This window comes from Alnus glutinosa, chromosome 5, assembly GCF_958979055.1.
Source record: "Alnus glutinosa chromosome 5, dhAlnGlut1.1, whole genome shotgun sequence".
NCBI lineage: Eukaryota > Viridiplantae > Streptophyta > Magnoliopsida > Fagales > Betulaceae > Alnus > Alnus glutinosa.
In genome coordinates, this window is record NC_084890.1 from 8,813,804 (window position 1) to 8,828,057 (window position 14,254).

At 40.8% G+C, this 14,254-nt stretch overlaps 2 protein-coding genes across 4 annotated transcripts in view; both read left to right on the forward strand.

The window, feature by feature from the left end:
* LOC133868028 (squamosa promoter-binding protein 1) overlaps positions 1-14,254 on the forward strand; it is a 24,082-nt gene continuing 9,828 nt past the window's right edge. The window contains exon 1 of one of the 3 annotated variants that reach the window (XM_062304823.1): positions 1-454. In XM_062304823.1, coding sequence (XP_062160807.1) covers positions 123-454 — 332 coding nt within the window. In that variant the 5' untranslated portion in view covers positions 1-122. The remainder of the gene's footprint in view (positions 455-14,254) is intronic. The other 2 variants (XM_062304824.1, XM_062304825.1) reach the window with 2 other exon arrangements.
* Positions 13,768-14,254, forward strand: part of LOC133868029 (uncharacterized) — a 981-nt gene continuing 494 nt past the window's right edge. Inside the window, exon 1 of the mRNA XM_062304826.1 lies at positions 13,768-14,254. Within this exon, the coding sequence (XP_062160810.1) occupies positions 14,079-14,254 (176 nt within the window). The 5' untranslated portion in view covers positions 13,768-14,078.

Consider the following 14,254-nt stretch of genomic DNA (forward strand, 5'->3'; position numbering starts at 1 on the left):
CCTGACATTTGTTTTCTTCTCCTTTTCCAACCGTATATTAAGGTTTTTAGTCTTCTTCCTCTTGACTGCTAGCTAGCTATAGCTCCATCTTCCTCCTCGTTTGTCTGCTCTTGTTTTGCAAAATGGAAACAAGCAAAGCCGAGGGGAAGAGGAGTTTCGAGTACAACAATACGGAGGAGGAGGAGGAGGAAGAGGAGGAGGATGAAGATGCTAGTGGGTATGGAATTGGAGAGCTGGATGAGAAGAAAAAGAGAGAAACGACTTCCTCTAGCAGGAAAGCATCTGGCAGTGGAGGAGGGTCAGCGCCGCCTACTTGCCAGGTGGAGAACTGCAATGGAGATTTGACGAATGCCAAGCACTACCACCGACGCCACAAGGTCTGCGAGTTTCATGCCAAGGCTCCGTTTGTCTATGTTGCCGGAGGCCAGAAAAGGTTTTGCCAGCAATGTAGCAGGTTAGAAACCCTAGTTTTCCACTGATTTCCAATTTCTCTCTTGTTCTTTGTTACTTAGAGATTGTTTTCTCACTAAAGAACCAGGGAAAGAAGCTTAATTGAAGCTTTTTGTTCAAGCAAATTAACCCTTTTAACATTTTTGTTGTTGGATCTAGCTAGCTACTAGTTTATCGATCGAATAGAACATATATAGCACAATATTGAACTCATTGATGGGTTCTCGCATGATGCATGTTCCTATCAAGAAAAGTAAACTGCATTTGAGCATTTGCGTAGGAGATTTTTGACCTAATACTCTGATTATTTACGCCACATGATGAGATAAATTACTCTTAACAAAATAGACTATCATTTCTCTTAACAAAGTACATTCTCAAGCTCCTACCCAAACCCTAACTCTATTCTAAACCAGAGGTACACAATATATAATGGGATCCATGTGAGCTGGAAGCCATGCAATTTATGTGAAATAATGTACTGGACAAAGCCATCAATATTGGAACACGCCACAGACCCCACTTGATGATCATTACAATCATAATCATGTCAACTACTACCAAGTCTTGTCTATTTAGTTAACAACCCCGAGCTTAATCTTAATCTTATGTAAAAGGGCCTTTGACAAATCTGATTGTCATAATCTAAAACTTTAGGCCGCTGATCTGACCATTCAAATTGAGTTCACCAATGTCCATTTTGGCTACACAGATGTTTACCAGATATCATGAAAACTGAACTGACAGATTAGAATTAACTACCTATTTATTTTTGATATCGAGTAATGCTAGTCACGTACTACAAATTTAATTTTCAATAATTTGTTACAAAGTGATGCGATTTTAGAGGGGTGATCGATGTCCTATGTATTTTGTTATAAGTATATGCTTAAATTCATGGGATAAAGTTGCAGATGTGATACGTACGTGTTGTATGATAACTCAATAAACATAATGATCGATCTGTAACATATTTTAGGAAAATTTATGGTATATCCAAGCATTTTTATTATATTTATAGCTTATTTTGGAAAAATGTTTGCTTGGGAAAAAGGAAATTGCTTTCCTAACCCAAATATTAGTTTGAAATCTCTGTGAATATGCACTTTTAATTTATGCGTGCGGAACACAACAGTTATATGCTCAGAGTACTAAATTGATACATAATTCAGAATGCTGAATAACCATATTACTATGACGTACACACCAGACATACGTGATTTGGTCTTTGAAATACAATCATGGAAAGTCGAGAAAACTCTTACGATTAAGCTTGAAAATTGCATCATAATAGATTGAGAGCCTATATATATAAGGAGTAATGCAAGAAACATCATTTTTATTTTACAGTTATCCCACAATGCTTACAAGACAGTTTTAACTAACCCTTAGATTATGAGTAAAAATGTGGATGCGGTTATTAGTAATATCCGCATCCGCAAAATACGGTTATCACTTTTTGGTATCCACATCCGCATTTACGCAGTTATTGTGGTTATTACATGCGGTTATTATCCGCTATCCGTATCTAAGGTAATAAGTGTTTTTGATTACTATCTAGATCTATATGCAAGATTAAATAATGCTGTTATTACTATATGCAAAAATGGCGATGCTTATCCATATAACTTTTTTGTTGGCTCTGGGCGGTAAGCATTTGCTTCCGGATGAGTGTAACCTTGGGTGTGTTTGGTAAAGATTGTGAGTTGATTTTTTTTTATTTTTAATTTTTTAAAGTAATTGTAAGGAGTGATTAATGTGATGTAAAATAGAAATAATTTTTATAGAAAAGTGAAAAAGTTTTGTATTGTAGTGGATTTTTTTATTTGAATACTAATAAAAAAATTATTGATGTGATATAAAAGTGAAAGAAGTTAGAATATTTTGAAGTTGATTGTTTTTGGAAAAAATGAAAATAAAGGAGATGAATGGTGTGTTGGTTACCAAACATCCCCTTTCTCTTTCGTGTCCTGCACCATTTCTGGGCCTAATAGTTGTCTTTCACGACCTTCATTATAATACAATGGCATTTACACTTGCGTCCATACAAAGCTTTATATGGTGCCATGTCAATAATTGCTCGGAAGCTATTATTGTAAGCAAACTCAACTCAAGGCAAGTATTGTATGCAGCTACCCTTGAAGTCTAGCACGCACAATGTAAGCGTATCATCGTGGGTTTGAATGGTTTTCTCGTATTGGCCGTCGGTTTGCAGATGATACGTTGTGCTAAAGTTTGACTTTGTTCCCATTGCATCTTGCAATCTCCCCCAAAACATCGATGTGAACCGTGAGTCACAATCTGACATAATGGAAACAAACACTCCATTTAGTCTCACAATATCTGCATATACATTTCTGCTAACTTGTCCAGAGAATCTATAATCTTGATGGGGGAAGTAGGCATTCTTCATGAGTCTATCAACAATCAGCCATATGGCATATTGTTCACTTGGTGCTTTTGGTAGACCAATGACAAAATCCATAGCAATCTGATCTGATTTCTCCATTGTCACTTCGAGAGGATAAAGTTGCCCAGCTGGCCTTTGGTGTTCAGCTTTCACAAGCTGACACGAAAGGCATTGTGCAACATACTCAGCAATACACCGCTTCATGCAACACCACAAAAACTTTTTCTTCAAGTCTTGATACATCTTGTTACCGGGGTGAACAGTATACCGTGTCTGATGAGCTTCATCAAGAATTTCTCTTCTCAACTCAGCATTATTGGGAACAACTATTCTCCCATCTTCTGTCTTCAACACTCTATTTGGGGAGAAATGGAACTTGTTGCTTCACCTCAAGTGGTTTCCCTAAAGAGGTCTCGCAACTCTAGATCGTTTTCTTGTGCTTGTCTAATTCTGTTTGGGGCTAACAGTTTAACCACTAGAGCTGCTAGGACTGGTGTCTTGTTAGTCAGCACATCCTCAGTCCATGCTATAGCAAATTGTTGGGCTAGTTCTTCGATAACCACTACTGGATCAGTCTCCTCTTCATGATATTTCCTACTTAGTGCATCAGCCACAACATTAGTTTTACCGGGATTGTAGAGGATCTGACAGTCCTTTATCAACTCTAACCATCTTCGCTGCTCATATTTAGATCCGTCGACGTAAATATTTACTTGAGGCTCTGGTGATTGGTATGGATTTCACACCTCTCACCATAGAGATAATGCCTCCATATCTTTAAGGCTTATACTACTGCTACTAGTTCCAAATCATGAGTAGGATAGTTCTTCTTTTGATCTTTCAACTGGTAGTGTTCATCGACGACATATGGTTTACTCAGCTGATTATGTTGAACATGAAGAACACTTGAAGACGGTGTTGAATGTATTGAGGGAAAGAAAGTTGTTTGCCAAACTCAAGAAATGTGAGTTTTGGTTGGAAGAAGTGTCATTCATGGGTCATGTAGTGAACCAAAATGAGCTTGCAGTTGACCCGATGAAGATTGAAGCCATTGTAGATTTGGAGTGACCAACTAATGTCTGAGAGATATGAAGTTTCTTGGGATTAGCTAGTTAGTATCGAAAATTCATTGAGGGATTCTTCATATTGTCTGTGCCTCTAACCACTCTTACAAGGAAGAATGCCCCATATGTATGGAGCAAGGAATGTGAAGCAAGCTTCCTAGAGCTCAAGTGAAGACTTGTGACTGCACCTGTGCTTACACTACTTATGGAGTCTATTAGGTATGTGGTTTATACGGATGCATCATGGAAAGAGTTAGGATGTGTAGTTATGCAACAAGGCAACGTTGTGGCCTATTCTTCAAGGTAGTTGAAAGATCATGAGAAGAGCTATCCTACTCATGATTTGGAACTAGCAGCGGTTGTATATGCCTTAAAGATATTGACATAGTGGAAACAATAAAACGTGAAAGAGAAACCGTGTTCTCAATTCACAAACACCAACACACACTGTGATAGAGAAAACTCAGATATTATTGATAATAAAATTGAATGAATTTCCAATACAATTGTTCCTCTATTTATAATGAAACCATAAAGCTACTAAAAGGAAATAAATCTCCTGCAAACGGAAATAAAACAAAAGAATGAAGAATAAGCTAGTTATGGCAAAACTTGGTGCCAAAGAAAATAAACTAGTTATGCTATAACTTGGTGTCAAAGAAAATCTTATTATATGGGTTATTCTTTAATTGTCACCTCACTCGACTCTTTATTTTCTTGATTAATATTCTGCAATAATCTGCCATCACTCGGCTCTTTCATTTCTTGATTAATATTCTGCAATAATCTATCATCACTCGGCTTTTTCTTTTCTTGATTAATATTCGACAATAATCTGTCCTACATCTGTCTCCTCCACTTCAGGAAAACTTGTCCTCGATTTGTCATCTGTATACAACGGCTCATCCAGATGAAACTCAAACAAATCAGCTACATTGAAGGTATTTGAAATTGACATGTCTTCAGGTAATTCCACCACATAAGCATTGTCATTGATCTTCCTCGTGATTCGAAATGGCCCATACTTGTGACTCTTCAACTTGCCATAAGTCTCGGTGGGAAAACGATTCTTGCGCAAGTGTGCCATAACTAAGTTGCCTTCTCGAAACGTCTTCACTCGCCTTTTCTTATCCGTTGCCGCCTTGTACTTATCATTTGCTTGCTCTAGATTCCGATGTACATCTACTTGAATCCGTTGAACTTGTTCAGTCATATTCTTGGCTGCTATGCTCCTTCCTGGTAGTTTTGGAAGAGGGACCAAGTCTAATGCATGCTCAGGGGACTTGGTGTAGACAATTTCGAACGGTGCCTTACCCGTCGACCTGTTGCACATATTGTTGAATGCAAACTCCCCTTGAGGAAGATTGATATCCCATTGCTTTGGCTTGTCTCCCGAGATGCATCTAAGCATGTTACCAAGGGTTTGGTTAGCCACCTCTGTTTGACCGTCTCTTTGTGGATGGCATGTGCTGCTGTACTTGAGTGATGTGTCGAATTTCCTCCACAAGGTTACCCAAAAATGGCTAAGGAACTTGACGTCTTTGTTGGATGTGATGGATTTGGGCACTCCATGTAGTCAGAGGACTTCTCTAAAGAAAAGATTGGCTATGTGTGACGCATCAGAGGTCTTCCTGTAAGGTATGAAGTTTGCCATTTTGGAAAATCTGCCAACCACTACAAAAATAGAATTCATACCTCATTGAGTCCTTGGGAGTCCGAGCACGAAATCCGTACTTAAGTCTTCCCACATATTGTCGGGCACTTGTAATGGAGTGTATAGTCCGGTGTTCTATGCTTGACCCTTCTCAGTTCGACACATGGGACACTTCTGTACAAACTTGCCAGCATCACGCTTCAATTGGGGCCAATAGTACTGGTCGGTTACCAAAGAGAGAGTTTTATCATGCCCCACGTGACCACTCAATCCTCCCCCATGTGATTCCCTTAAGATTTGTTACCGCAGAGAGGTTCGAGGAATACACAACTAATTTCTGCGAAACAAGTAGCCATCTTGAATATGGAAATCATCTATTGGCTGCTTGGATAGACACTTCTCCTAAATCTCCTGAAAGTCAACGTTTGCCGCATATAAGCCTTTTAGGTGTTCGAAGCTCACAATCTTGGACTTTAATGTCATGAGTAGGGCCACATGCCGGCTTAAAGCATCTACCACTTTATTCTGCTGCCCCGACTTATGCTTGAGCACAAATGTAAACTTCTGCATGAATGTTGTCCACCGTGCGTGCATTTGATACAGGTTATTCTGGGTGTTAACAAACTTCAACGCTTGATGATCACTATACAAAACAAACTCCTATTGGATCAAATAGTGTTACCAGTGCTTCAAAGCGTGAATGACTACATAGAACTCCTGCTCAAAAGTGGTCCACTTCTGTTGAGCTTCATTCAGCTTTTCATTAAAAAATTAAATTGGTCTCCCTCCCTATGACAAAACGGCCCCGATGCCTACAATTGACACGTCACAATCTACTTCAAAGAGTTTCTTAAAATCTGGTAAGGCAAGGACAAGTGTTGAGGACAACCTCTCCTTAACCACATCAAAACTAGTCTCCTGTTCTTCGCCCCATCGGAACTGTCCCTTCTTCATACACTCGATGATTGGAGCTACGAGGCCGCTAAAGTTTTTGATGAACCGACGGTAGAAAGTGGCTAGCAATGGAAACTACGGACTTGACCGGCAGTAGTGGGTGTTGGCCACTCTCAAATTTACTGAACCTTCTCTTCGTCAACTTGAATACCTTCAGCGCCCACCACAAATCCGAGGAATAAGAGTTTGTCCGTGAGAAATGTGCATTTCTTCAAGTTGACATACAACTTGTAGTTTGCAACACCGACATGACTTCTCGCAATTGCTCCATATGTTCATCCTTGCTCCGACTGTAAATTAAAATGTCATCAAAGTATACAACGACAAACTTACCGATGAAAGGCTTTAAAACTTGGTTCATCATGTGCATGAAGGTGCTAGGCATGTTGGAAAGACCAAACGACATCACGAGCCACTCGTACAATCCCTCATTCATTTTGAAAGTCATATTTCTCCTGGCCGAATTCTAATTTGGTGGTAACCGCTTCGTAGGTCAAGTTTAGAAAATACCTCGGCTCTTGCAAGCATATCCAACATGTCATTTAGCTGTGGATTGGGGAAACGATACTTTATCGTAATTTTGTTGATGGCGCGACTGTCTATGCACATCCTCCAACTTCCATCATTCTTTGGAGTAAGTAATGCAAGCACCGTGCAAGGACTAATGCTTTCTCTCAGTAAGCGTTTGTGAATCAAGTTGTCCACCTGGTTTTGTAGAATTTGATGCTCGTCGGGACTCATATGTTAGTGTGGCAAGTTGGGAAGACTTGCACTTGGTATCAAATCAATTTGGTGTTGGATATCTCGCATAGGTGGTAACCCAGTTGGTAGGTTGGCTGGCATGAGGTCCCTAAATTCTTCAAACAAATGATTCACTTCTGTCGAAACCACTGTGGTATGTACCACCTCCTCACCTTTAACCACTAGTGTCGAGAATTCTTCGGCAACCTTCAGATTCTCCATAAACTCTTTTTCTCCCACTGTAAGGAAGGGCCTCCCCTCCATTGTTACAGACTTCGAGTTGGGGACCCCTTTCACCCGACGATACTAGCACAATTTTCCGCCCTTGCCACCAGAATAAGTATGTGTTGTCACATCTGATGTGGTCTTTTATTTACCAAAATATATCAATAATAATTATCACTCGCAATAGGACGAATCCTTGTAGGATAAGGCTATAGAGAGGGTGTCAGATCTCAAGGACTGCAGGAGGATTGCTATTAAGTTTGTGAAGATTAAAAATAACTAAAGAAAAGATTGTTGAATTTGTAATTAGCTAAAGTGTATACAATAAACGTAAAAGAGAATTGAAATATAAGAGAGAGAAAGAGTAGAGTATTGACTTTACCGCTATCCGCACATCAATGGTTAATCATATTTAATTAGAGAAATTCATTCTATGCATGCTATAAATAAACAAGAAGTTACCATATTAAAGAATAAGTCTAATCCATCTTCGGTTGGCACGGACTGTCCACCTAACCACTAAGATGCAGTACGACCCGTCTCCCTTAGGCATGGATTAGCTACGTCTTTAATAGGATACATACAATTAATGGAAAAGTATAATCCATCTTCGGTTGGTACGAATCTTCTACCTAAATTACACTAAACTAGGGTGTAGTACGATTTGTCTTCCCTAGGCATAGCCTATCTACACATGACAGGCATCCATCTCTACAATATCGCTCACCACCTCATCCTTCTAAATTTTACCAATGGAAAATGGAATTCGACAAGTATTAGTTACCCTTGTCTCTGCTCCCTTCTTAATCCAGCTAATCTTGTATGGGTCTAGGTGCTTCTCCACCTTCAGCTGCAAAGCTGTTACTAAAGCCTTTGAGAGGATTCTCACAACTTCCACTTTTAATTATTATTATTATTTTTTGATAAGAAACGTCCACCGTCAATTATTAGGTTGCATACCTTTTGATTGATGTTGCAACGGGTCTTGAAAATATTATGTCGTTGCGTCTCCTCTTGTTTTGGTGTCGACAAGAGTCGTTGAATGACGCAATTGATGAATTCCCCATCATTTCCTTTTGCAAATTCTCCGCTAGCATAATCTCCTAGATATTCTTCTCAAGTCATGTTGACTTCTTCAAACGGAAACCCCTCCTCATCCGCTTGTTCTATCATGTTTACTGTTTGCCGGTTTGGGCACTTGTTCGATCGATGCCCGGGCTGCCCACAACGAAAACACTTTCCCAACATTGGACGACTATAAGGATTGATGTTGACGGGTCCCTTTTCATGAGGTGGGACGGTTGTTGCCTTGGGCACTTGGTTACTATTGCTTTCCCTCGGGGGTATCCGAGCTGGTTGTGTTGGCTGCTGGTTTGAGGGCTCAGCTGTCTGAAAGGTTGTGATCGCACAGGTTGTCGCGTCATATGCATCTCTATCTTCATAGCTAGATTGACCACCTCCGACAATGTCTAGACGGTATGGAGAGTGACTTGGTCTTCGATAGCTACTCGCAACCCTCTAATATACCATGCGACTAGTTGTCCTTCCATCTTCGACAGGTTATTTCTTGAGTCCAATCGATAGTATTCCTCCGTATAATCACTAACAAACCGAGTTCCTTGTCGACAATTTTGATATTGTCGGTATAAGATTTGCTCATAATCAGGTGGTAGGAACCGAGATCTCATCAGCCTTTTCATCTTTAGCCACGTACGAACCGGCTACTTACCTTGCCTCCTTCGGTTACTCTGCGTCTGTTCCCACTAGGCTGAAGCTCCACCAAGCAACTTGTACGCTACTAACTTCACATGTTGCACGTCCGGAATCTGCATATAATCAAAGAAATTCTCTACTTTGAGAATCCAATCAAGGATATTCTCGACGTGGAAATGACCATTAAAACATGGAAGGTCAATCTTGACCCGAAAGCTATGGGGATTCTCCTGCCTCCTCCTACCGCCAACTTCCTCCTCGAAGTGGTCATCTTTGTCTTCGCTAGATAGCTCTTCAAAAGCTTGGTGCTTCCGTCACGGTTCAGGGCCACTATCTCCACCCTGATGGCCACGAGCCTCTTCGTTGGCGCGATTCCGGTTGCGATTATGGTTCCTGTTGCCGTCAATCCCAAGTCCAGCAATAGTTTGCTGCATCTCCTGTAGTAAGCGTTCAATACCATCAAACTGCTGGTCATGAGCACAGACTTTTGCCCGAAGAGCCTGCACTCTCCACTCTTCGTTGTTAGAGTGGTTACTTGCGTTTTCGTCTCTTGCCATCAAACCGAGTTAGTCAAGGCTCTGATACCAATTAATGTAGCGGAAGTGATAGAACTTAGATATATTTGGCTATTTAACCTTGCTCATCATCGTGAGCCTTCATTGATACTTATAGAAGATTACAAGAGTTGAAGATAAACATAACTTCCTAGGATAAACATGATTGCTTCCCTATACAATAGAACTATAACTCTTCTTGACATTATCCCTTATCTTATCTAACATAACGTTTGAACTCTAAGATAACACAGCCTTATCTACTTAGTGCTAGAACTTCGGATAGGAGTAGGTTTACTATCATTAGAATCCTGGACCTATTGCTCTGCACAAGACTCACGCTTGCACTGTGAGTCATGTGTGTTAGTTTTGTTAAAACCTTCCCGCAAGATCAACGGGAAGGAACACACGTTGAGCTTGAAACACAATTGTTGAAACCGAGTGGAGACAAGTGGCTTAGTAAGCACATCAGCCAGTTGATCCGAACTAGGAATGAAGCGGATGTCCAAGTATTTATCATCAACACGATCACGAAGAAAGTGGAAATCAATTTCCACATGCTTGGTACGGGCATGAAAAACCGGATTGACTGACATGTAAGTAGCCCCAATATTATCGCACCGAAGTGTTGGTGGAGAAGATAACCGAATCCCAAGTTCTTGAAGAAGAGCACGAATCTAGAGGAGTTCTGCAGTAGTATTAGCAACAACCTTATATTCGGCTTCAGTTGAGGACCTAGATACGGTTGGTTGTTTGCGTAAGCTCCAAGACACCAAGTTAGACCTGAGAAACACACAATATGCACTTGTGGATCGTCGATCATCTGGACATCTAGCCCAGTCAGCATCCGTGTTTGCTTGCAAGATGTGCGATGAAGAAGAATACCATGAGAAAGAGTGTGTTTCAAGTACCTAAGAATTCTTTTAACAACCTGCCAATGAGGTTTAAGTGGCCTATGCATAAATTGACATACCTAATTTACTGCAAAGCCTAAATCAGGCTGTGTGAGAGAGAGATACTGTAATGACCTGACGATGTTGCGGTATAGGGACTGATCTTCCATTTGATCACTAGAAAATGCAAATAGACTTGAGGAAGAAGCCATTGGTGAAGAAATAGGCTTGGTCATGCATTTTTGTTTTCTTAAGAGATCCAAGATGTATAGTCGTTGAGAAAGAAGAAGACCAAACTCAACTTTGAGGACTTTAACACCAAGAAAGTAGTGGAGATCACCCAAATCTTTCACAGCAAAATAAACACTGAGAAGCTGCAGAAGCTCGGTAATTGCACTAGGATCCGATGCTATGATGATTATGTCATCGACATAAATAAGAAGATAAATGGTGACTGTCTTGGTGCATTAAATGAAGAGTGAAGTGTTGGCCTTAGAACCCACGAAACCAATCTGGACTAACTTGTCACTTAAGCGAGAAAACCAGGCTTGGGGAGCCTGTTTTAAACCATAAATCTCCTTTTGAAGCTTGCAAACATGGTGAGGAAAGCTGAGATTAATGAAGCCAGGTGGTTGGACCATGTAGACATCCTCAGATAGAAAACCATGAAGGAAAGCATTCTAAATATCAATTTGCTTTAGTGACCACCTTGCAGAGTAGGCAAGAGAGAAAACCGTTCGGATTGTTGTAGGCTTGACAACCGGACTATATTTCTCTCCATAATCCACACCGGCCTGTTGGTGAAAACCTTTGTCCACAAGACGTGCTTTGTGCCGTTCTATGGACCCATCAGCTTTCCTTTTAAGCTTGAATACCCATTTACAGCCCACAAGATTCTGAGAAGACTGCGGGGACATGAGAGACCAGGTCTGATTTTGAAGTAGAGCATTAAATTGGACTTGCATAGCATTTCTCCATTCTGGAACTATGATTGCATTGGAGAAGCAAGTTGGTTCACTAAGTGCTGAATGTGTTTCTGCCACTAAAGCCCGAGGAGCAGGATATCGGATGGTGCCATCCGTGAATTGTCTTTGCTGGAAAATATGGTTTAGTGACCTTGTACGCATGGGATGTAGCCGAGCAGGAGGTGTATCTGTATAGGAGTTGGAACTAGGCATGTTGATAACTGCAGAATTAGGAGGGGAGGGGCTGGAAATAGAAGTGGAAGGAGATACAGTTGCTGAAGGTGGTGACTGAATAGAAACAGTAGGTGAACAAAGTAGAGGAGGAAGGACAGGTACCTGAATTGGTGGAAGAGAAGCAGAGACAATAGGAGTTGCAGCAAAAGGGAATTGATCTTCATGGAAGATGACATCTCGTGAGATGTACATCCGGCCAGAATCAATGTGAAAACATTTATAACCTTTGTGATTTTGACTATTCCCAAGAAATACACATTCTTTTGAACGAGGTGAAAACTTGTGAGAATTATAGGGTCTTAAGTTTGGAAAACAGGCACACCCGAATACCTTAAGGAACATATAATCAAGAGTTTGATTAAATAGTTTCTCAAAAGGTGACTTATTTTGTAACAATAGTGTTGGCAAACGATTGATGGGATAGCATGAAGTGAGACAAGCCTCATCCCAGAATTTTTGAGGTAGATGACTCTCGGCTAAGAGTGCTAAAGTTGTGTCAATGAGATGACGATGTTTTCTTTCTACACACCCTTGTTGATGTGTGTAAGGACAAGAAATGCAATGAGTTATGCCTTGAGACCGAAAATAGGAATGGAGGTTGCAATATTCGCCACCCCAATTAGATTGGACACTAATTATTTCTGAATTGAGTAAACGTTCGGCCAAGGCTTGAAATTGTAGAAAAGTTGGCATAACATCAAATTTAGCTTGAATTGGAAAAACTCAAGTGTAACGACTAAAAGCATCAATAAAAGACACATAAAACCAATTTCCATTACTTGAAAGATTTTTTTTTTGATAAGTAATTGCAATTTATATAAAAAAAAGCACAGAGGGGGGCAACCCTTATACACGGGAAGTGTACAAGAGAACCCCTAAAAAGGACGAACAGAGAATAATTTTAAAAAGTCTACATAAGTAAAAACATTCAAACTATGATGGGACGCTATCCAAATATATAACATGTTGAGCAACCGCTTCCGTAGCTCCACCATAGATGTCTACATTTTCAAAAAGCAGCGCATTCCGCTCCCTCCAAATACACCACAATAAGCACAGAGGAGCTAACCACCAAGCTTCTTTAGCACGACCACACCTTATCGCCGGCCCCCAACTATTCAACAACTCCAACACCGATCGTGGCATAACCCACTCTACCCCAAATAAAGTAAGAATGTAGCTCCAAAGATCTCGGGCGATTTCGCAATGAAGCAACAAGTGATCAATAGACTCCCCACTCTTCTTACACAAACAACACCACTCAATCACTATAACATTTCTCTTACGCAAGTTATCATGCGTCAATATTTTGCCCAAAGCAGCTGACCAAACGAAGAAAGCCACCCTTGTTGGAGCCTTAACACGCCATATATTCTTCCAGGGAAAAGAAGGAAAAGATGGGCCATCTTTCCTAATAAGCTCTTCATAGAAGGATCTCACCTCAAATAAACTTTATTTTGAGGGATGCCATACTAACCTGTCATCCTCTCCATGTCGAGCCGAAACGGAGTATAGTCGATCGAAGAAAGAAAGGACCATATCCATCTCCCAATCCTGGATTTGACGCGTAAAAAGAACATTCCACTGAATTACACCATTATGAACAGCCAAATTATCCCCCACCATCGCATCTTTGTTCCTTACTATACTGAAAAGAGCCGGAAAGCATTGCTTCAAGGGTCTATCCCCACACCACCAATTATGCCAAAAACTAATATGTGATCCGTTCCCCACTTCAAAACGAACAAAATTGCAAAACTTCTCCCACCCCCTCCTAATATGTTTCCATACGCCCACTCCAAAAGAACTCGACACCTCTTTCGAGCACCACCCACCCTTTAGACTCTCAAATTTGGCGTCAATCACCAATTGCCATAAAGCCTCTCTCCCTACTATATCTTTTTTTTTTTGATAAGTAATAATCTGACTTTATTAAAAGCGTCAGGCGCCCCTTAGTACACCGGCAGTATACAAGACAACGCATTGCTTGAAAATAAAAAAACAGCCCTAAAAAAGGAAGAGAGAACCCACCCAAGCCATCCCACGATAGCATCAAACCCCAACCCAAACCCTCAAAGAGCACACCACATACCCATCCAAGAACCCTCGAAACCCAACACCCTAAGACACGACACCCGAACCCCACCTCCGACCCACACACTACAGAACCTGAGCCTTTCCTCTCCTACTCCAAGGACGCACACTCGCACCGTCATAGTTAATGGAGCACTTCAGATTCTGCAGTTCCCTCCTCCCTTTGTTCTTCTGCCGCTTCCCCATAGTATCCCGATGGAAATCCTCCTCAATGGCATCCAACAATGCCAGGGCCGAATCTTCATCCTCAGCACCATCGGACTCCCACTCCAAAAGTAGATCAGGAGGAATTACGCCCAAGGG